A 22,583-nucleotide genomic window follows, 5' to 3' on the forward strand; every position below is an offset into this window, starting at 1 on the left:
CTACTAATTGGTTAGGTACTAATATTTGGTTAGGGCCTAATCAGATTAGGTTGGGTTAGGGCCTAACTTATTTTAATTTTTGTGATTGACTTTTTTTCGGGTGCCTTTGGTAGTGTGTGTAGGCAGGAGGGACTTCGCCCCTAAAAAGAAGGCAGCCGGAATAGCAAAGCGCGTTTTGTATTATAGTTTAGTGGTCATCATATACGAATTCACGATACTGCTCCTTTTTAAGTTGATGTATTGTGTAAACGAATAGGATCGCAAACATGCAAACACTTGTGCGATATAGTTCGCGCAAGTGTGTGTCATGTGTTCTACAGTCTCAGACTGGCGTATGGGCTGCCTTTTATAGCCCGGAAGCCACAACTGCACCAACCAACCAACCAACCAGGATCCACGGTTTTAATCCAAATCTCAAAGAAGACGTAGAATGGCGTATGGACGAGCTACAAGGTTCCACTGAGCCGTAAGGGCACCAGCACCGATAATATTGTATCGCCGTTCGTGCAATCGCAAAATATAACCTCTCGTACGCGTAAAATGACCCAGCTCTTATCAGTCTACTTGGAAGCGTTATTATTTCGAGAAACTTGATCCTTCGCTGTTGCACGTTCCTCGTGTTTTGTGTGCTTATCACTCATTCGACGTTTCTCGTTCGTTAATATCGCTAATCATGAAAATCATTGTAAAAAAGCTTCAAGGAAAAGAATGTGTCGTAGACGTAAGTATAGAAAGAATTCTTCCTTGTTTTTCTTTGCGCTCCTAGTTGTTTTCTTTGCGATTGGAAATTTTATTTCTAAATTAATGTATATTACACATTTTGTGAAATATTGTAAAATCAAAGTAATGGTCTCGAAGAAGATGTTTCTCGGATAAGAGGTTAAAGATTTAAATGTTTAGTTTATCCTTCGAACAGCTAAATTTCCAATTATGACGAGTTTAGAGTTTTCTGTTGCGAATAAAATTTGACTTATTTTCAAGTATTTTCTCATTGTGAATAATACGTCATTTTTTCATATTTTTATTTGTACATATGTATGTGTATATATGAGAATTTATATGATTAAAACTTAGATATTACCATCTGAGACAGTATTGGAGTTGAAACATAAAGTGAGCGATCTTTTGGGTATAGCTGTACCTCAACAAAGATTATTACTCACTGGCAAGACTTTAGCAGGCAAGAATATTCTTTTATGCAACTTTCAATGAATTCTCGTAAGAGCGTTATTTACTCAATTTCAAATGTTTTAGATGAGAACCCGCTAAGTTTCTATCCAGGAATCAAAGATGGCAGCAAGTTAAATTTATTAGTAATCAAGAAAGCGGAAGAAGGCTCCAGTGAAGCGAAATCTTTATCCCAAACACAAAAATCAGGTATTCACTTGTTGAAAGAAGAGGTCTCTCGAGTGCTCAAGCGCTATTACACAGTGTCGGACACAGAAGCCATAGTTCACGAGTTGATAAAGGACTTGAAAACCAAAGTGGATCATCTTAGTTACGATGATTTAGAAAGAATAGCTACTGCGTTACTTCAGGACCAAGATAATGTAGCTTAAAAAAATCATTCAGTTTCCCAAATTTTGCTTACTGATTGATTACCGTAATACAAATATTTAATTCGAGCATTAAACATTGCCTTATATATATACATATATACATATATATACACATAAATATTGCGTTCCTTAATAAATTGGCGTTGTACATTTAAATCTGTGAAAGAGAATAAGAAAAAACGAAACGTATTGGTCTGCGTTTGAAATACTGCTAAAAAATTTAGTGTGTCAGTTTATTAAAAAAAAAAGCTCGCTGTATATAAATACACACACGTCGTGTCATATCGTAAATACTTGAATAGCATATATGACAAAAGATATGTCAATGATCTGCCAGGTCCAACTGACGGAAGTACCTCGCCACCAGACAGATGAATAGATTTAGCGCCCTTAAGTCTGAGTCATACGTGAACGGGAGACGCTACAAAAACAAAAATAAAAAATATCAGAAATATGAGAACAGAGTTGGTTAAATGTCAGGCGTAAATTTTTGTAGATATCAATATAAGATGACATGTAATCTAGTTTAAGCACATAAGGAAAGTTCAGTCTTTTATTTTCTCAATCTTTTGTATAATCCGATAAATGCGTGATTTTATTATGTATGCATATATGTGTCGCCTCTCACCTTTTTCTAACAGTGAACACAAAAACTGCAAATAAAATAAGAGAAAGTTCCATAATAAAAAAATGTTTTGTTAATAGAAGTTTAGCGTTTTTCCCTTGCTTCTCTCTCTCTCTCTCTCTCATATTATCTTACATTTAAAAACATACATGACTAGAAAATAGAAATAGAATGGTCTAAAGAATTCAACTGAACTTTTCTTTTGAAATTTTAGAAGAGTCAATATGCTGATTGAATTGAGAATATAAAAAAGATAATTAAATTCAATTTTCCTTTCTTTTCTCAAAACACAAGGCGTTGGTCAATTTAATTCAAACATCAAGATTGAAATGGTGATTAGTTATAGTACAATAAATATAATATTACTTGTTCAGCGCGAAGAGCTGAACACACTCGTGCTAGCGAGCGTAAAGTAAAGCATGTATCGGGAAATAACGGTTCCTCCAAGATAACAAGTAAAGCATAGATCCACTGGCCTATATGGTAAGATAGTATTCTCTCAGTTTCCACCCACTCCGTCAGATACTCCAGCAATTGTTCCGCGAGTGCTTGAGTGAAACAAAATACAATATCCAATGTGGGATCCACCACTCCACCGTTACAAAATTTGATCCAACCTTGCTGATCCTTTATGTCTGGCTGCAACGTCAAAAAAGGCGATGCAAAATTAAATAAAATGCACATGCGCGCACACTTTTGAATTTTTATAAACAAAAGCAGATTTATTAAAGTTTTATACCAGCTTAATAGAAGATGCTGTCCACTTGCGTTTATTTGTTTTTACTTCATTTTTCAATTGGCTCACATATAGTCTTACATCAGAAAAATTGGAAACTTGAAGTTGTTGCCATTCTAATGTTGGGCTGAGACCTGATGGTGCTTCGACACATCCTGGTAACTTTTACAAATACATAAATGCTATGTTTAATTGTGATATACAAAAAATCTGTTACGCAAAAATACATTTACATAAATTTAAAAAATTGCCATAAAATACATAACGTAATATTATCAGCTTTATATTTTTGAAGCAAATGTTCTCAAAATTATAATTTTTAAGTTTAATGCAAAATTATTGGTCGTGTCAGGATTTATTAGACAAGATATATATATATCAGAAATTAACTTACAAGTTTACAATAACTTATTGGTATTTTTTTAATAATTGATGTATCTAAATCAGCTACAACTGTGTCCGCACAACTCTGGGCTTCTATTCTGCAACATGATTTTCAATCATTATATTGTTTATTTGAAACAAAAATTTTGACTAATTTAAAAAAATAAGAAATATTTTTCTTCTTGATGAAAAAAAGCAATAATGTGAAAGAATCAAATGAATATTTACACTACTCGTTTGATATATTCTTCCCCCGAAGTAGGAGGCAATGAAAGATCAATTTTTTCATCGATATTTCCTACTTCAAACACTTGTTGTTTCCCAAGATCCATCATGGCACTATATTTTTTCTTTTGTTTCGGTATTGCGTCTAACTCAATTTTAGGCGAAATTAGATCTTATCCTATCGATAAAACATAATTACAACAATTTACAACTAGTATTTACAACTAGTAAGAATTAACAATTATGTAGTAAGATAACTAACTGTAAAGATAAAATTTCACATGCCGCTGAACAAAGTTTTTTTTTAAGGAGAATCATATGATGACTTCCATTTATCGCTCGTATTCCAGCGTCTACAATTTTGTAGTTGGAACCAACTACAAAGCGTTGTTATTAAATGTTGTGATGCACTGCGTTCAGAAACACCACTCGTGCACTTTATCGCTCATTAGATGTAAAAGAATCTCACGCACAGATTTCTATATTAGAGAAATATAATATAGAAATCTGCGATTTCACGTCACATGTGTTTAGATTTCCAGTACTGGCAAAATATCGAAACACAGCTAGTGTATACCAAAAGCATTTTTGTCACCTAACCTTGCAGAACTTCGGTATAAGGTACTTCAGTACTTGTACATATATACAGAGAGAAGCCTGAGCAGTGTTCACAGTTTTAGCTTCCTTACAGCATGCTGAGGGCGATGTCCCATTGAGCGGAAATCTATAGTGGAACGGAATGTGCGGAACCAGCTCGACCAATCGTAACCACAGAAAAAGCGAAGAAAAGAAAACGGAATGGCTGTGATTGGTCGAGCTGGTTCCGCACATTCCGTTCCGCTATAAATTTCCGCTCAATGGGACATCGCCCTGAAGCAGTGGAAGGGATGCGCACAACAGCAGCGAGTTTATGCAGGTAGAATTCGTTGCTGTTGTGCGCATCCCTTCCACCGCTTCAGCATGCTGTAAAGGGTCGTCTACAATGGTGAGTTTTAGACCGTAACAGTAAGAAATTGACAAATTACAATCGATTATTCTTCTGTACTTTGTCTGTGATTGGTCAATTTCTTACTATTACGGCCTACAACTCTCCATTGTAGACGGCTCTTTATGTAGATAGACCTTAAGGCCTTATTCTATACTGCCTACTTCCATTGTAGACGACTCTTAAAAGTTCATAGCATCTAGGTCTGTTCTTTTTACCTGAACTTGCTACACTAGTTCAGAATTTATTTTTTTTCTACCAATGTGGAGTAAAAAAAATGAACTCTGAACTAGTGCGGTCAGTTCAGGTAAAAAGAACAGACCTTTTATCGCGCGATATATCCCCTGTTCCGTTATTACTTGCAGTACTGAAAATTTATAGGTTCGCGTGACGTATCCTATAGATTGTTCAGTACTGCCAGTAATAGCGGAACAGGGCCATACTGCAGCCAAACGCCAACCAAATCGCGGTAGTCAACAATTAAAGTATTAATGCGCCTTGGCGGAAAAATGCGATTTATGTGTGCGTGCGGCGTGTCCGTATAGATGTGTACATGTAACAATTCAGCCAGATAGATATCGAATTTTGAATAGCAAAATTTCAGGTCTCTTGATTGATTACAACAATTGAATTCGTCTGGTCTGCAATTGAAAGTTTGTATTGACGTTTATTAATACGTACATTAAGTGAAATTATATTTGATATTATTGCGAATGTCGAGATATTTCGAGTCAAAGATGCAAATAAAAAAGACATGCGTCTCGCCGTAGTAGTTATTTGACGTTATTTTATGTACACAGCAATGAAACTACCGCATCTTTACATATAAATATTGATCGTTATTATCTGCATTGATTTGCAGATTTTTTGTTTAACATGCGCTTCTCAGTCGTGATAATCATGTTCTATAATTTTTAGATGGTAATAGAAAAATTTATACATCTCATTTTTTGTTATATTATAAATATTGTATATATTTTCTATCCTATATTTATATTGTAAATATTTCCTATATATTTCCTCTTTAAAAAATGCAAATATTTGTCGTCAATGTAACTGTTTTCTATTATCTATTGCTCTTATAGCTTTCGATGGCGTTGTTATGGTTATTTATTTATTTTTTACTTAAGTATATAAAAAACATTTCGAGAGAAAAACTCCGAGAATATTAAGTATATAGAATGCAAATTACGTCATGTCGCGTTGTGTTTGTCTATTAATATCATCAACGCATCTTTTGTAATTGTATCGTTGAGATTTACAATTTAAAATCACGGTTAACCTTTGTGGGAATATCAGTTTCTCCAATTGTAAAGAACTCGTTGGATTTTCAGGCAAACGACAGAGAAGAGAAACGCCATCGAATCTCCGCAATGAGCGAGGACGCGGATCAGCTAAGCAAATACCTGAAACATTCGCTGAAAACGGCACCGAAATCGAATGTAAGAGATATTTATAAATTTCTTAGTAAATAAAGCTACGATTCAGATTTGTATTGTGTGTGTGTTTAGTTAAATATTTAGCTTGACAAAGCTTGTCAAACTCTTTGAATATTCAGCTAGTAAATTTAACGAGTCAAACAGTATCTTGTTTTTTTGCTCATAAGGAATGTGTAAATTGACAGATGCTAGAGTGTCGAGTCTGCGAAGAAGTTTTCACTGTGGATGGCGTAAAGGTGCCGCGTCTGCTACACTGCGGACACACAGTGTGTCACTCGTGTCTTTTGCGTCTAAGGACGTGCATGTCGGACCAACAGTTCTTGTTGTGTCCTTTCGACCGTCAGCCTACTACAGTCAGTGAGAACAGCATCTACAGTTTAAAGAAAAACTTTGCGCTGATCGAGCTGCTTGAGCGACTGGAGCAGACCAACAGCGAGAAAACATTGGTGTTGGAGCATGAGAGGCTTCAGTCGAATCAGTCGTGCGACGAGGACGAGGCTCATGTCGCCGTTCTTTATTGCACCGTCTGTGCCTCGCACCTATGTGAGATATGCGACACAGCCACCCATTCGTCCAAGACTTTGGCCAAGCACAGACGCGTACCGTTGTCGGAGAAACCGCGTGAGAAACCTCGCTGCCCGATACATACAACGCACGTGGCTGATTTCACGTGCACTCAAGAAGGCTGCAACAACTCATTGATGTGCTACCTGTGTAAAGAGTACGGCAAACACAGCATGCACAAGGTAATGTTCTTGTGTTACACATACGTTTGCCTGCCAATTATTTTTTAACATCTTGAAATCGCAGCCGGCATTAGTGGAGGAAGAGGCCGAGAACATGAGGAAGACTATAATCGCAGCATTACAAAAAATGACGCAGTTTATGGAAAGTATGAGGGACACAGCACACAAAATAGGTACTTTTTATTATCTACATTTTCTGATTAAAAATTTGGTTCTGATTAAAAATTTTTTAATGTGTATTAATTTTGTTCATTATAATTTTAGAAATAGTGATCGAGGAATTGGAAGGCTGGGCGATCGAAGACGCGAGGAGGAGAGTGCGATATCACTTCGAAGAGCTGCGCGCAGTTCTGGCCGAGCAAGAGAAAACGGCAATGTCGTACATTGAGACCGAAACTCGCGGCAGATTGTGCGCATTACGACAGCAGCAAAAGGATCTTACGACTACGAGATCGCAAGTTGCCAGTGTGTGTATTCAATGCGAAAGTATACTCGACTCCGAGGACTGGAAGTTGCTCAGCAGTTCAGAGAAGGTCAAAGAGGTGCTGGCAACGTTAGAACAACAGCAACAGCATTACGCGCAATTGGGACCGGACTTTCTCAGTCCTGAGTCTTCAATACCAATTATATTCAGCAGGGTTTGTAATAGAATTTTCTATGTAATTTTTTTTTTTTTTTTTTTTTTTTTTTTTTAAGATAAAATGGAAGAGACCAAGTTAGTTTTCACTTTTTCAAAGTAAAAAAAATTACAGATAACTACTTATTTGTTTTCTAGAGTAATAAACTTCCTCAATTTTATATAGCAATAATTACATGCAGAAGACAATTAAAATTGTCTTCTTCATTTTTATTAACAGTTAAATATTTGTAAATCAAGAAATAGGATTTTATGGCTATATGCTGAATGTACATGCCAAATATATTTTTTTAATGTGTATATTTAATGTAAATTAATATACGTGACAAATTCAAATTGGATATCAATCTAAAATTCATTTTCTAAATTTCATATTTAGGATTCATTTTCGCATTGAGATTTTTTAAGTTTTATTCAAGAGTTAAATAGGTAATTTCATATATATGTGTATGCAATATGGAAAAATGTGTGTGCGTGTGTATAGGTAAAGACCGAAGCACGGGCGTTCCTAAGATTGACTGGTGAATGTGCGGAACAACCAAGCGTTTTGGTCAAATCCCGAAATAAGTTTTCGGCTTTTGACTGATGTGTTTTTAGTCAATCCTAGGAGTGACTAAACATGACTGGTTAAAGTTAAAAACTAAAAAAATCACTTCGGATCTTGACTAGTCAATCATAGGTGTGATTATAATGACGCCATTTAAGTCTGATATACGCCTTACGCGCGCATGGCTAACCTGTCCTGCTGTCTGTGTGCGATTCGTGGCGCAAGTGCGTTGCAATTTATTATGCGTCTAGCAAGCAGCAATTGTGTGTATTATCTGTATCGTTTTGTAACGTGTTTTATTTGTTGTTAATTGTTATTATGCATTGTGAAAAGTATAACAATATTTAAGATGAATGAAAACAAATGTGATGTGACCAAGGAAGTGGACATACATGATTTAAAAACTAAATTTATGGAAAAAGTTATGAGCTTGAAGAAAACGTCATGTTCTTTTCATATCGAAACCCGACAAAAATATGAAGAGTTAATCAGTGAGGTAAAATCTGCAAAGATGGCACAAAAAAAGACATCATTACATTATCGACGTCTGAAGCGTTATGACATCTTGCGTGTTGGGGATGTGGAAAAATTGATCATGCCGCTCTCTGATAAGATAAACGTACAATATTATGTCACAGATGACGAGTTGTTTGACATAATTGACAGTGCTCATCGTGAATGTGGTCATGGAGGTAGAGACCGTACGGTACAAATGCTAAGAAATAAATATGCAAATGTTACGAAAGAATGCATTAACTTTTATTTAGACTTATGTGTGCCATGCAAAAAAAAAAAGAATCATTCTAAAAACGAGATGGTAAGACCATTTACAGAGATTCAAGCACGCGCACAAGTTGATCTCATCGACATGCAAATGTATCCCGATCGTGATTACAAATATATTTTGAACTATCAAGATCACCTGACAAAATTTGTGATTTTACGTCCTTTGCAAACAACGACCGCAAGAGAAGTAGCTTATATTCTTGTAGATATTTTTTGTATTTTGGGTGCCCCTTCAGTGCTTCAATCGGACAATGGCAGAGAATTTGCCAATTGTATCATTGAGGAATTGAAAATCATGTGGCCTGAATTATCTATAGTACATGGTAAATCCCAACATTTCCAAAGTCAAGATAGTGTAGAGCAGATAAATCAAGATATACTGAAAATTTTGTTTGCTTGGATGGAGGATAATAAGACCAATTGTTGGATTGAAGGTCTTAAGTTCTGTCAATTGCAGAAAAATTGCACCTATCACACTGGAATACAACAAATTCCATTTGAAGTCATGTTTGGTAAGTATAACTTTAATATATAAGTTTCTATATACTATCTATAAATAAAAATTGACTGGTTTTTTTTTTTTTTTTTTTTGTTACAGGAAGAAAAGCTCACGTAGGAATACAGACTCTGCCAGATTCTATAAAAAAGACTCTCCGAACTGAAGAAGAATTAGAAAACACTATCGGAAGAGAATAAAAATACATTTGATGATGATGTCCCAACACAAGATGATTCTAATCTAATTATACATCCTGTAGAAGAAATAAATATTCAACAAAACATCAACATGAATGTGAATATATGCTGTATTTGTGAAAAAGAGTTCTGGAACATATATCTGCTGTATATAATATGGGTAAATTTGTATACATAATGTGGGTAAATTGTGTACACACTATATGCGCTGATAGTACACTAAGTTCAGAAAAATATTTTGGAAGTACAGTGATGTATATACGCTGAGCACAAAAAGAATTAGTAACTATGAACAAGGGAATGACTATTGATGGACTTCAAGCTCAAGCAAATACTATAAAATAATTATCCAATAAAAAATTTCCATCCATTGAGAGGTGGATATGAGAAACCGTTACTACATACTTGCTCCCATGCGTGGATAGAAAGGTGACGTTCGAAATGTGCTTGACGTAATAAGAGAAAAACTCGATGATAGTATTTTTTAATTCTTTTTATAAGGTGGGCACCAAACAAGAAACTATAAATACATTTTTTTTAAGGAATCAAGATACAACAATGTAAGGAAGATTTTATTAATATTAATGACATCCAATATAGAATCATCCCTGAGAGAAGTGTCGATGTATGATATTTTAACAATTAGGTATTTCTTCTTAATTTTTTTTCATATTAACAATTTAAGATTTTTCTATGCTCTGTACTTATAGTTTTCAAAAAATTTTCTATGGTGCCCCTAATTTTGAAAATATTTTGTTTTTATACAAAGTATTAACAAGTATAATCAAGATATTTTTATGTGTAATTTAAAAGGGAGTACATTTTATGTTTTAGAAGACTAAATATTTACAAAAGATTTATTTTATATTATTTTAAAAGTACCTAATATTAAATAGGTACTTTCTAAGATTTTCATTAAAAACTTGTGTTTAATATTTTAAAATTAAATTACGTTTTAAATTTAAGGGGAAAGAATAATAAGAGTAAGCCTACGTTATGTTAATAATAAAAACATTATTCAAAAATCTTGGTTTTATTTTTTAATTAAGTCAAGATCTAAATTAAGTCACATCTAGAATCAGACTAGACAAAGTCTGAAGTGATTTTTTTAGTTTTTAATTTTAACCAGCCATGTTAGTCACTCCTAGGATTGACTTAAATCATACTAGTCAAAAGCCCGAAACTATTTTGGGCTTTGACTAAATCGCTTGGTTGTTCTACACATTGACCAGTCTATCCTAGAAACGCTTGCGCTTCGGAATTTGACCATACATATGTTTACACCCACACATATATACATGATGCAAAATTTCATCCTGTATAAATTTTAAAATTGTTAATTTTATAACCATACATCCAGCGTACAATGGTTATAAAGTCCTATTTCTTGATTTAAGTTCATACTTATTGAAACCGTATTGTTTATTGTATTGTTAAATATTTTTGGTTGGATATCTTCTTGTGTACAGGACAACAGAATACATATCGGAACAAAAATCGATATGCGCGTAGTAATCGTGGGACTGGACGGAGCAGGTAAAACAAGTATTTTGTCTGCAATGCGAGGTGTCACGCTGTCGAATCCGCCAATTCCTACAATTGGCTTCAATGTCGAAAGCTTGGAATATATGAATCTTGTGTTCACTCTCTGGGACGTTAGCGGCCATCAGAAGTTCAGGCCGCTATGGAAGCATTACTTCTACAACACGCAAGCTGTTATTTTCGTGATCGACGCCAGTAACAGGTCGCGCTTCGAAGAAGCACAAAATGAATTATCGAAGATACTTTATGACCGAGAGTTAAAAGACGCTTTGCTTTTGATTTATGCTAATAAACAAGTAAGAATATCAAAGTAAAATATATTTTACAAATTAGCTCTATTTATTAAGACAGATGACATAGTTGTAGTTGATAAGATAAATTACTTGAGGCTTCTACTTTTACTCACTGTATACATATTTATACACGTGCACACGCGTATATTATTATTTGATGTGTAAATAGGTGTATATTTACAGGATGTTCCAGGCTGTGCAAACGTCGAGGAGCTGGTCGACATATTCGGTTTGCATAAACTTTGCTGCGCGAGAGTGTGGCACATTCAAGGCTCGTCGTTAGTCACGAACGCCAGTGGCACACTGCAGGGTCTCGACTGGCTCTCAACGCAATGCGTGTAAACGTGTTTTCCTTTTGTTGTTGTGCAAAGCTATTTGTTTAATAACAGGAAGTCGAGGAGAAAAACACATGTGTCTGTTTTCAGCGATTTCCGTATAAACTGAAATTTGGACTGAAATTAGACAAAAATCATGATAAGAATTTTTGTGTCTTCGTTGGATTTGTTTCTTATATATAATTGTTTTTAAAGAAGAAATTTCTTTAGATATCAGATACACTTTGAAAATTGTTGAACAAATTGTTATATCTAAGCGTCGTTGTTTTTTATTTATTAGTATTTAACTTAGAAAACATAATTTTCTTGCTTTCGTGAATGTGGATATCGACGTAAGTTAAACGAATCTCTCTTACGTTACTTGTTACGTATTTTGTCAACGTACAAGATACGGTGCTTTTAGCGAGTCGCATTAGATTAAAAAAACAAAAAAAAAAGAAAATGCAATAGATTTAAGCTGCGAAATAGACGTTTCGAAGAAAACTGTCAGTTTATTTTTCGATATAAAAATGGAACTACAAGATTAATCATATTCGAACATGATTACAATAAAACAGCGCGTATATGCATGTATGTACATATACAATGCAAATCGGAAGCAATTACACAATTAATCCTATACGTTACTACAAGTAGTGAAAATATAGATCAGTAACTAGGATTAGGTTTCGCATTTTCAATCGAGATTTTGGACGCTTGAGATCCCACAAAAATAAACACCTGAGCACATCTAGAAAAGTCTTATTTATTTTATTACATGGTTACTCGGATTGCATTTAATACATATTCACACCAATTGGTTTAGCATTCAAACACATTTGCACACATTCACCATTCTTTCGCATAGTTAGAGCATATTCTTCTTCCTTTTGTTTTCTTTACTATAATAATAATTACGCGGATTTTTTCTTTTACGGAGATGAAATAATAATAATAATAATAATAATAATATATTTTTTTTTTAATAATTAGCATTGCGTTATTTAAATTACATTTCACATTTTTAATGTATATAAAAACACTTGACAAACAAAAACGGAACAACTTATAGTCTTTTGTGGAGCTGCGCCGATGGTGGACACGGGTTAAAACAATTCTTTCATTATCTTCTCACTTCGCGCTTCTTTCTCGTTTTCTATGTTTTAATAGTTTTTTCTTTCGTATTCCAACGTGCACTCTTGAGTATCTTCCGGAAATATCGATTCACTTGATTTAAGCACGTTAATATTCGGATTCTGATATTTCTCGAACAAGATACCAAATAAATAAAATGTGTTTAGGCGTTGATACCAAGATCGAACTATTTCACTACAGAAAAATGTTGAGAAAAATTTCTTTCCTTAAAAATCGACGAAAAAAAGCCATGTGACGTGTGATATTTTCTCAAATAATGCAACAGACAACAATCGGATGAGGGTTTAGTCTATTTTTTTTCTTGCTATTACGTGCCTCGCAATTACGATTTTGTGCCTGGGAGAAATTAGTACGTGTCGCGGCCACATAGCTCCTGGAATACAGTCTGTTTTTTTGTGTCTACACACAACGCTCTTCTTTATAATTCATCGTGTTCCTGCAAAAAACACAAACAAAGAACAAAATTGATTAATATCATTGATAGTATTTCACTTGTGATATGTAAATATGTTTAACAAATCAGAAACGAGGAATTCCAGTGTTGCTTATCGTCAGTTAATCGGAAACAAATATACACATCATATGTAAGTTCTTACGTGAACTCTTACTAAAAAAAGAAATAATAATTTTAGACAATTCTTTCGACACTTACTTCGTTGACTTCGTTGGCATCGTTGTCTGTAACACTGTTGTCTTCATCATCTAATTCCTCATCATCTTCATCGTCCTTACTGTCGGAGTTTTCCTTAATCTCTTTGTCTCTCTGTATTCTCTCCTCTTCGTCCTGCGCTTCCTTCATCTTCTTCTCACCTTCCTATATAAAAATTTTTTTGGGGGAAAATGTGCAAAATGAATATCATTAAGAATAAAAACAAAAAAGAAACATCAAACAGAAACAAAGTGTTTACCAAAGTAGGTTTCCAAATTTCTTCTCCGAATTTACGTGCGATCTCCGGATCGTCAGTAATTAGAACGTTGTCGAAAATAGTGCCGGATTTAACTTGCCACAAGTCGAAGCCAACGGCGCAGATCTCGTCACGCTTGTACAATTCGGGATCGGGAGTGTATTCCGGATTATCAATTTCAGGATGAATCCACGGTCCCTTGTAGTTGGGATTGTCAATTTGTTTTGGTTTCCATTCACCCTGAAAGAATTACGTAACTCCAGAATGACGATAAAAAAAAAAACAGAAAAAAATAGACAAACTCTAAAATATATTGAACTCGACACTCCACAAACCTTGTAGTCAGGATTATCAATTAAGGGAGCTTCCCACTCGCCGTCCATCTCATCGTCCCAGTCTTCAGGCTTGGTGGCTTCGGGATCAGGAATGTGCTCGGGCTTGTCCCAATCGTCGGGCTTTTTATCTTCAGGATCGTCGATGGTAGGCTTGTCATCCCAGTCGGCAGGCTTGCTCTGAGACGGATCCTTGATCTTCTTCGGGGGCAAGAAGTTCCAATCCGCTTCCAATTCGCCAGACTCTACCTCCTCGTTGTCAATAAGGACCTGAAGCAATAATTTTGTTGAAGAATAAAAAAAGTTGACAAATGTTGACAGCAAAATGCATTGACGTGTCGATCTTTGCCGTTCGCGTACAGCAAGTTGGCGTCACTTGTACTCTGTACAATGAACAAACAAGACTGGCTTTATTCTACGAGATCCATTAGCACCTGCCCTCCACTATAAGTGAAGACATGAGACTCTAGGCTCGATGTAATGATACTTATATCACACAGTAAGAAAATTATAACACACCTTGTATGTGTTATCGGGCTTGACAATCAGAGTGTACAAGTGTGTGTAGATATCGTCCTTGCAACGAATATCCTTGTTGATCAAAAGGTTCTTGCCTTTGTAGCTGAAGATAACGTGAACCTTTTTGGTACCTGGACCACAGATATCGGGTCCTGCGGAAGATATTACAAGTTGACATTTTAGAACTGAGAAGATAAGAAATAGATAATTCAATAATTTGAAGCTGATAATAAAAATGTATCTCATTTGGTGCCTGCAATATGTATTAAGTATCATACACAGGGCATATCAAAGAATATTATTCTCCGAGATCCTCTAGCACTCATCATACACCGGTATGACCAGTGACTCTAGGCTCGGATTGTTTATCATTATCGCAATATTGATAAGACAGTTCCTTTGATAAGAAGACTTACCGAACATAATTTGATACGGGCTTTCGCCATGCATATCTTTCTGGTCAAGCGAGCAGTCAAACACTTTCAGGTACCCGCCGCCGCAGTCGATGTTCTGTTCGTGCTTGACGGTGAATTGAACAACAAGAGTTTTATCCTTGTTACTGAATGGTGTGAATTTTTTACTAATGGCATAAAACCTTGCATCTTGTGATGTTTGGATTCCTGAAAAGAATTGGAGAAAAAAATAGGTATTAAAAACTTTATATTTTATCCACAAGTATTTCAATAACTTTGCGTACCTTTATCGTTTTCTGGATCGTTCCAGAACTTTCCGTGACTTAAAACAAATTTTCCGAACTCCTTGCCACTGTGTTCAGAATATACCCAATTTTTCTCCCACGAATCTGAAATGTGAATAAAATTTTTCTGAAGTAGAAAATTAGTGTATATGTAAAAAAAAAGCACTAAAAATATATTTAAGAAATACTACTTTAAATGTTTTTATACGCATATTTTTATTAACAACTCATTTTAGATCTATGCACACAATACACAGAAGCTTTTATATTTTAATTTGTTTAATAATACAAGAAATAAAAATTCATAATCAATGTATTATTATTGTAAGATACTATATGTGATTTCTATCTATGATAAGATTTTATTTCTAGATATCTTGATTTATAAAGAAAAAATTCAATATAAAATAATATTTTCAAATATTCTTTTTTATCATTTTCTGAAACAGGAAAAAAACTATTAAAATATTTATAAAAATTACAATACAACTTTTGTTTCTTTTTCTTATCTCTTATCTACATATAAATTTTCTTATATGGGTATTTTCAAAAAACATAATCTCCGTGGTATATTGACATAAAAAACATAGATAAGTTTTTTATATTGCATAGTTACGTATTTATATTACGAATGGTGACTTAAAATGGTATGAAAAAACATAATTCATTGCTATCCGTTAGTTTAATAATAAGTATTTTTTATCAAAAATGAAAGTTGAAATTTACGTGTTCACAGAGAATCACCCATATGATAAAAATATTTTTCATGTGATATAAATATTTATATATATATATATATATATATTTCTCATATGATATAAATGTTTCTTTGCAGTTCTCTTCTTTTTGTTTAGAAATAAATAAAAAAAAAAACATTATGGACATTTTGGCATTTTGTGACATTGAAATCTAAATTCGGTGTAATGACGTCCACCGCTGATAAAGAATCGTTCGTCGACATGAAGCCACTTTGGCTCGAAACAGCCACCCAGTGCCCAGAGTTCGGGAGATAAAAAAAAAAAAAAAAGCGAACGCGCAGAAAGAAAGTAAAAATTACGTGATGACGCGTACCGAGTCAGTTTTGCCCGGCTACAAACGTTCCGGCCTAGCGAGATCAACCTCGTCGTTCGCGTCGTTTACCGCTAACTGGAGTTTCGAGCGCGCACACAGATCGACGGATCGATCTTGACGGCGTCATGTCGGCGCGACAGAAGCGAGATGTGTCCCGCGTTACACGGCGATTTGCCACGAGACAATTTCCGATTGCGTATACACGCGTCCTATTCTTCTTTCTTTTTTCCTCCTAGGTCGACGACGCGTCACACGGTGCATATGGCCGATGCGCTCGAGAAGAAACGACGACGCTTAGACATGTCACCACGATGCGCGCGTTTCATGTATCGCGTTAACGCGATTCTTCCATCATTCACAAAGCAAAGCGACATGAAATAGTTTTGCTTTTGACAGACAAGAGACACGTCAGACACGGCGAGGAGTCAATCGGTGACCAGCCGATTTCGGGCTACGAGATGGAGCGCGTGCGGTTACCAAGGAGAAGTGTTCGCATTCTCCTGCGATACGTCGTCGACATACTCTTTTTCGTTCTCCTCCCATTCGTGTCTCGTCAGAACAGAAAGGAGCAGCGAAACACATGCAAGATGGACAAGCAAGGGTGTGGTTTTCTCGGCGAGGAAAAGGCTGAGAGCAAGATTCCGAATTCGCAACGGTTTTCGTGGCAAAGAGAGAAGAAGGAAAAGCCGCTGCGGGATCGGGCCGGGGGCCGGTTTTCCCCGCGATCGAACGGACGACGACGACAACGACAAGTCCGCTTTCCAACTTACCATCGCTGAACTTCTCGTCCAAGTAGATCTCCGCCGTAGCCAAAGCTAGGAGGACAACGAACACGACACACTCAAACCGTCGCATTTTCTCGAAGAACCGCCGAGAGGACGTGCGTCCAAGAAGACGATTGCGTACAAGCACCTATCGCCACGACGAACTGGCCGAATCTGCCCGTGCGGCGGACGTGGTTGTTGAGTTTAGAGTTTGTCGGGCCAGACAGATGGAGGGCGCCGATTGGTGGATGCGCGCCGACCAATCAACGCCTACCACGCTTGACCAACGGCGCGCCGCACCGTGGCCGTGATGCAGCACACACGTTGATTCCATAATCCCACGACGAAACGTATTTATCAGTTGTTGATACGGTGGCGTTTATCGAGGACGTATATCGACTAGTCGAATTCTCGAACTGATACATATATATACATAGATATCGATATCAAGCGAGAGGCTGTTGTCATGGCAACGAGAAAGCAAACTCGTCACGACGAGAAAAGCGGAGAGAAACTCGTTGTAAAACTGACTTTCAAATCAGAATTTTTCTCAGGTAATTTGAGAGATGATTGAAATTTATAAGTAATACACGCGAGATCGAGCAGGGAAATTGTTAGCTAAATTTCAATAGTTTTTGACATTCTCGACGGGAAAAAATAGAGGAATACAAGAATGCTTTCCTCGAAAGCAAACGCGGCGCTGATGCGAGTAAAGGAAATAGAAACGAAATACAAATTGAAACGCAAGGAACAAAAATGGAATCGCGAGCAAGTGAGTACGAAATGTTATTCTGTAAAGTTACTAAGTTTTAAACTGCCAAAAACTTGAAACAATTGTGAATCACTATAATAATTAAAAACATAGATTTTCTCTATTTACTTTATTTTTATTTAATTTATTTTTATATTTCTTTAATTTATTTCATATTTATTTAATTTATTTTTGTTACGGTGAAATAACTAAATAAAACCAAAAGTTAGGAATTGGAACACGTCTAGTGAAAAAAGAATTTTACGAATTGCATTTTTCAAGTTCTTGTATAAATTTTCTGTAGAAGTTAATTTTTCATTAGAGGAACGTTGTGACACGACATTTTGCACATCTTAATTAGGAAAGTGACAGTCCGATAAGCAGCGTTTCAATAAATCCTTCGGAGAAGCTTTTCGCGGAAACAAAACAACTGCTAAAAAATACCGCAAAAGCGAAGCTCGAAATAAAAATACCAAATACTTACTTTGAAGAAGATGTGGAAGAAACAAACTTTCAAAAAAACTCATCGTTAGATGCAATAAATCCGAAATTAAAAGAAACTACTGACAAACCTGAGCTTGACACAGCAATATTGTCGGAAAATAAATCGTCGCCTTTCATCGACAAGCAAGAAAGTTCCAACTCGACTATTCAGGAGAACAGCTCGATCAAAGATGATAATTCATCAAAGTCATTTTCGCGCTCGAAAACATTGCAAGAAACTCTTTCGAAACTTTCTCAACACGAAGAAAAATCGACTGGAAAATATGGAAAAACAAAGAAATCCGATAAATTATCCAAAAGTACAGAGGAGGCACAATCGTTTGATAATTCATCGAACCTTAAGCGATCGAGAGAGTCTGAAAAATCAAAGAAAAAAGCATCAAAGATATATTTCGATCCACAGTCCGAAAAACATGCGATCAAACAGGAAACGTCCGTCAAACTGGCGAAAATAGCGAGTTCTGAGTGGAATTCGAAACGTCCTAATCGTTCTGAGTTTTTCCACGATAACAGCATTATCGAAGAGTCGATTAGTACAATAGAGGACGTTAGTGAAATTAAATCGGAAATGTCTCCTGTCGATGAAACGATCGCGGACAAAATCGAAGAAAATTCTATTAATGTTTCCAAATATTCCAAACAAATGGTAGCGCAAAACGCGTCTACGTCAGATTCGAGTAGCTCGAAACGTCTGGTAGTCGAAAGCCAATACGCCAACGATACGTTTGAGAACATTTCGAGTTCGCCAATGCGATTGAACTCGGAATTGCAGAGCGAGAAACCGATCGATGAAATGAAGAAAATACCCGATTCGGCGCTATCTAATATAAAGGAGAACAATACGTCGCATAAAGACATATCGAGCTTCTCGAAGACGTTAATCGTCGATGCAACAAAGAGTGATGATAAAAGCTCTTCTGAGATCAAGATTATTACTTCTGTCCGGCAAGATAGCGATCAAGAAGATTACGGAAAAGCATCAAAACAAGAGACAACAAAAGAATCTACGATAGATGTCGGCGAATTGCCAGCGATGAGCGACGAAGATGAGACCGTTTCGGAAAAGTCTAGTTTGTTGAAAGAGGAGAACAGGAACGAATATGGTTTAGAGAAAGACGCAGATTCACAGATTCATGAGGACACGAAGTATGCGATGAGAAAATTGCACAGAAATGTGATTGACGCGTTAGCCAAGCACCACGTTCCAATAACACGTTCTAAAAAGACTTCAAAAAGCTCCACTAAGAGCGAAACAGAGACTAAGGCTCGAGGCGTGACAAAAATAAGAAAGAAAGTGAGAAAAGAAGAGGAGACTCGTCACTCTTCAGAAAAAGATGAACCAGTAAATGTTAGTTTTAACTTTTATTTAAACATATATTTTATTGAGAATATTTTTTCTGTATTTATTGTATTTATTGTAAAATCTAGGAATAATGCACGTTAGTAGTTTTACTTAATTCGAGATAAAAGATTCATGTAATGAGTATAAAATCTATTGAAAAAGAGCTATTCATGTGCTATTTTCAGTCTGACAATGGTTGCGAACGCAGCACGAAGAGAAGGAGAAAAAGGCCTAAAGTTACAAATGTAAAATCAACAGATGCTCGCAATGGCGTCGAAAAACGGGGGAAAGACAAGGCTTTGAAGTTGAACGGGAAACAAATGCTTCGACTTCAGAAGCGGATTGTTGAATTGCGACTGCGAGAAGAACGGGAGAGCCTCCAAAAATATATGAACGAACTGAGGAACTCGAGACCAGAATTGGATCGTTCTCAAACCTATTTCTGTCCTTTGGAATTTCCGAATATAGCAGGATTTACGGAGCCTGGTGATTTACAGTTAAACTTGCTTTTCATGTATATTTTTATCATCGATAGCCATCATCAATATTATTGTAATTTCTTATTTAAAAATGTTTTGAACTCACAACACTGATCTTTTGTTCCATTTTTAGTATTTTTCTTTTTGCTTAATTTATTCGCGATGTCATGAAAACACGAAATAGTTTTTCCTTTAGACGTAATCGACTTGGAATCAGTCGATCAGCGTGCCATGCTTCAGGAGAGAGTTTTGGCAATAAGACGGTGGATGAAGGATCAATATATCTTGTATCATGACTACTGTAATATGGCGCGAGCAATCAATACCCACTATACTCCCACAACGTTGGAGGACGCTAAAAAGGTTGGTGCTTTTTTGTTCGTCAAATTGTTTTTATCAAAATAAAATTAGAAAGCAACTTCAATTATATAACTATGAAATACAATAATAAACACTAGATGTTCTGCAGAAAAAATGTTATAAAACTCTCCTTTAAAATATATTCCACGTTTTATTTTTGTTATATCGCTTTCTGCCTACACGAATATCGATACAGTAGTCTGCATGTTAGTATAATAAAAGTATTACATGTTCTCTGATGTAACAAGAGGATCTAAACTAGCGCATATATGACGTGGTACTGACGTGCACAGGATAATGACGTGTACGAGAAAGTTACGTCACGATATTTGCCGAGATTTTTTTTTTTTTTTGCATCTCGAGCGTATTACGATCAAAGGAAAATGACCAGGAAAATTCTTTTACAAGCCTACGTAGAAAGCTCGGCTTTGCGTAGTCGGAAAATAGACGAAATAGAATCGCGTTACAACGGAATGAAAACAATAGAACTGCGGGCGCAATAAGAAACTGAACAAGAAAACAAACAATTGGCATTTTGTTGCAAAAAAACTGGCGAGGACGTTGCTCGAACAAGCTCACGATTCTTTTGATATTTTTTGCTTGCAGACTATACGCGATCTACGAAAAACGACGATTAAAGCCAGATGACGTTGACACGCCCACCTGAGGCGCGTAGGTGCATCCGCAATGGTTCTTTTCGAAAGTCTAATCTCTAATCCAAAGAATCAGATTTAAACACAGCGAAATCGTGAGTATTTGTTCTAGATTTTCTCTCACGCATAAGTAAAACAAATTAAAACTTATGAAAGATCAATTAGGAAGCAAAGTATATTGATCACCAATTTATGAAATTATATATATTTGTTGCGAAACGTGGAGTGTTAGATTTTATTTCGAAAAGGTAGAAATATATATTTATTTTTTTTAATTGCTTTCTGTGCAATAGGGTTCTTATCAGTAATACATGGTAGATTTCTTAATCAAATCGAAACCGAGATTTCTCTTTTATGCAATTAGTAAGCTAGCTGTGCAACGTATTCGCGCTTCCGGCGTGAATACGTTGTGAAACTATGGAACCTAACACGTTTAATATTTTGTACGGGGGATGAAATATAGATACAAGTTGGATAAATTGACGAGTACGCAGAAGGATGAAAACAATGTTTTAATATTGTTCGCGAAGCTGCAGATTATTAAAATACATGATCAAAACGACCTATATGTTTACTTAATCGGATTTGAATATTTTATTTTACCTTTCACGCGCACCAATAACTTTCTTGTTTTTAGAGTTTTTGTTAATTTTACTATTTCTGATATTTTTAATATTTAAATATTTAAATATTCAATATGACGCAAAAGAATAAAAAACATATTCGCGCATGATCTTCAATAGCATAGAAATGTGCAATATGAATATTTATACAAATATACTCTAATAATGAATATTAAACATTTAAATTTAATTTATGTAATTAAAAAACACGAGTGCAAAACCCTTTAAATAAATGAAAAGTGCAATGAATATCGCATCTGAGTAGGCAGAGCAGCCTACATTATTAAGCGAAAAGTCTTTATGCTGCGCGTAGGAGGTGCGCGACGACCGATGCCCCGCAGTGGGGTACGTCGCTTTCATTAACGCGACGCGCGCGCGGGGCGTTTGTCTTGTGCCCTGGTGTAGTCTCGGATAGGCCACGCGAGCGTTCGCACACGGTTGTAGCCGTTTGTTCTCCTGTTCAAGGTGTGTTTGATTCTCCAGCACGACAATCGAACGCTTATATACTTCGTTATTTTTTCTTGCGGACGTGAACGTGGGTGTAAGCCGACGATCTTTTTTGCTGCGACAGCGATCGAGTGACGAAAAGTAGCAAAAAGTCACCGAATAACGCCAGCGCCGATTCCTGGCTCGGTAAGTCGTTTGATTTGCTAACGCGGATGAAATCGCAATTAAGTGTTTGTGCAAAATATATTATTTATTTTAAACGTAAATTAATACACATAATAATTTTTGAATTGAATTCAATTTGAAAATCTACGTTTGCATCACATAAATAAAATTTATCTTTCTCCCCTATGAAATAAAATTATGACTTTACTTCTTTATTCAATTCAATCGCTGTTTTTTTTTTTTTTTTTTTTTTTTTTTTTTTTTTAACATTGTAGAAATATATATATAATTACATATAAAAA

At 35.6% G+C, this 22,583-nt stretch overlaps 5 protein-coding genes across 14 annotated transcripts in view; 3 read left to right on the forward strand and 2 right to left on the reverse strand.

Annotated features, from left to right (window-relative positions):
* The first annotated feature begins 461 nt into the window (after positions 1-461).
* On the forward strand, positions 462-1,823 carry LOC109862019 (ubiquitin-like protein 4A). The gene is made up of 3 exons (XM_020441910.1): positions 462-721; positions 1,075-1,180; positions 1,255-1,823. The coding sequence occupies exons 1-3, from the start codon at positions 674-676 to the stop codon at positions 1,557-1,559; spliced, it is 459 nt and encodes a 152-aa protein (XP_020297499.1). The 5' UTR covers positions 462-673; the 3' UTR covers positions 1,560-1,823.
* A 42-nt stretch (positions 1,824-1,865) lies between these two features.
* On the reverse strand, positions 1,866-4,213 carry LOC109862003 (gem-associated protein 2-like). Of its 3 annotated transcripts, XM_020441891.1 has the most exons (7): positions 4,130-4,213; positions 3,792-4,008; positions 3,533-3,707; positions 3,315-3,402; positions 2,924-3,082; positions 2,551-2,823; positions 1,866-1,980 (listed from the first exon to the last, which is right to left on the reverse strand). In XM_020441891.1, the coding sequence occupies exons 3-7, from the start codon at positions 3,637-3,639 to the stop codon at positions 1,882-1,884; spliced, it is 726 nt and encodes a 241-aa protein (XP_020297480.1). In that variant the 5' UTR covers positions 3,640-3,707; positions 3,792-4,008; positions 4,130-4,213; the 3' UTR covers positions 1,866-1,881. The 3 variants fall into 3 exon arrangements, with proteins under 3 accessions (XP_020297480.1, XP_020297487.1, XP_020297475.1); XM_020441898.1 differs by lacking the exon at positions 3,792-4,008 and having other exon boundaries at positions 4,130-4,208; XM_020441886.1 differs by having other exon boundaries at positions 3,792-4,190.
* Positions 4,214-4,826: 613 nt separating this feature from the next.
* Positions 4,827-11,972, forward strand: LOC109861341 (E3 ubiquitin-protein ligase TRIM23-like). 4 transcript variants are annotated; one of them, XM_020440972.1, is made up of 8 exons: positions 4,827-5,036; positions 5,119-5,167; positions 5,849-5,956; positions 6,139-6,699; positions 6,764-6,872; positions 6,964-7,337; positions 10,835-11,203; positions 11,384-11,972. In XM_020440972.1, exons 3-8 carry the CDS (start codon positions 5,888-5,890, stop codon positions 11,540-11,542), a joined length of 1,641 nt encoding a protein of 546 aa, XP_020296561.1. In that variant the 5' UTR covers positions 4,827-5,036; positions 5,119-5,167; positions 5,849-5,887; the 3' UTR covers positions 11,543-11,972. The 4 variants fall into 4 exon arrangements, with proteins under 4 accessions (XP_020296561.1, XP_020296567.1, XP_020296554.1 ...); XM_020440978.1 differs by having other exon boundaries at positions 4,827-4,983; XM_020440965.1 differs by having other exon boundaries at positions 4,827-5,167.
* A 1,093-nt stretch (positions 11,973-13,065) lies between these two features.
* LOC109861361 (calreticulin) lies at positions 13,066-17,147 on the reverse strand. Its single transcript, XM_020440989.1, has 8 exons — positions 16,964-17,147; positions 15,123-15,227; positions 14,842-15,045; positions 14,426-14,577; positions 13,910-14,176; positions 13,578-13,814; positions 13,322-13,483; positions 13,066-13,105 (listed from the first exon to the last, which is right to left on the reverse strand). The coding sequence occupies exons 1-8, from the start codon at positions 17,046-17,048 to the stop codon at positions 13,088-13,090; spliced, it is 1,230 nt and encodes a 409-aa protein (XP_020296578.1). The 5' UTR covers positions 17,049-17,147; the 3' UTR covers positions 13,066-13,087.
* A 149-nt stretch (positions 17,148-17,296) lies between these two features.
* LOC109861572 (putative leucine-rich repeat-containing protein DDB_G0290503) overlaps positions 17,297-22,583 on the forward strand; it is a 15,450-nt gene continuing 10,163 nt past the window's right edge. Inside the window, exons 1-6 of one of the 5 annotated variants that reach the window (XM_020441280.1) lie at positions 17,298-17,729; positions 18,070-19,560; positions 19,740-20,040; positions 20,230-20,396; positions 21,000-21,141; positions 21,510-21,552. In XM_020441280.1, the coding sequence (XP_020296869.1) occupies positions 17,631-17,729; positions 18,070-19,560; positions 19,740-20,040; positions 20,230-20,396; positions 21,000-21,041 (2,100 nt within the window). In that variant the 5' untranslated portion in view covers positions 17,298-17,630 and the 3' untranslated portion in view covers positions 21,042-21,141; positions 21,510-21,552. Of the gene's footprint in view, positions 17,730-18,069; positions 19,561-19,739; positions 20,051-20,229; positions 20,397-20,999; positions 21,142-21,509; positions 21,553-22,583 lie in introns of those variants that run through there. The other 4 variants (XM_020441293.1, XM_020441276.1, XM_020441299.1 and 1 more) reach the window with 4 other exon arrangements.

The sequence above is a fragment of the Pseudomyrmex gracilis genome, unplaced genomic scaffold (genome assembly GCF_002006095.1).
Source record: "Pseudomyrmex gracilis isolate BER0280 unplaced genomic scaffold, ASM200609v1 scaffold_9, whole genome shotgun sequence".
Classification (NCBI taxonomy): Eukaryota; Metazoa; Arthropoda; class Insecta; order Hymenoptera; family Formicidae; genus Pseudomyrmex; species Pseudomyrmex gracilis.

Coding starts and splice junctions, on each gene's coding strand:
- LOC109862019 (XM_020441910.1), top strand. CDS start 674: ATGAAAATCATTGTAAAAAAGCTTCAAGGAAAAGAATGTGTCGTAGAC. Junction 722..1,074: donor GAAAAGAATGTGTCGTAGAC/GTAAGTATAGAA, acceptor ATTAAAACTTAG/ATATTACCATCTGAGACAGT. Junction 1,181..1,254: donor CACTGGCAAGACTTTAGCAG/GCAAGAATATTC, acceptor CAAATGTTTTAG/ATGAGAACCCGCTAAGTTTC.
- LOC109862003 (XM_020441891.1), bottom strand. CDS start 3,639: ATGATGGATCTTGGGAAACAACAAGTGTTTGAAGTAGGAAATATCGAT. Junction 3,403..3,532: donor GAATATATCAAACGAGTAGT/GTAAATATTCAT, acceptor ATCATGTTGCAG/AATAGAAGCCCAGAGTTGTG. Junction 2,824..2,923: donor CAGCATCTTCTATTAAGCTG/GTATAAAACTTT, acceptor TTGACGTTGCAG/CCAGACATAAAGGATCAGCA.
- LOC109861341 (XM_020440955.1), top strand. Junction 6,700..6,763: donor GCAAACACAGCATGCACAAG/GTAATGTTCTTG, acceptor TTGAAATCGCAG/CCGGCATTAGTGGAGGAAGA. Junction 6,873..6,963: donor GGACACAGCACACAAAATAG/GTACTTTTTATT, acceptor TTATAATTTTAG/AAATAGTGATCGAGGAATTG.
- LOC109861361 (XM_020440989.1), bottom strand. CDS start 17,048: ATGCGACGGTTTGAGTGTGTCGTGTTCGTTGTCCTCCTAGCTTTGGCT. Junction 15,046..15,122: donor CGATCCAGAAAACGATAAAG/GTACGCAAAGTT, acceptor AATTCTTTTCAG/GAATCCAAACATCACAAGAT. Junction 13,484..13,577: donor AAATTTGGAAACCTACTTTG/GTAAACACTTTG, acceptor ATTTTTATATAG/GAAGGTGAGAAGAAGATGAA.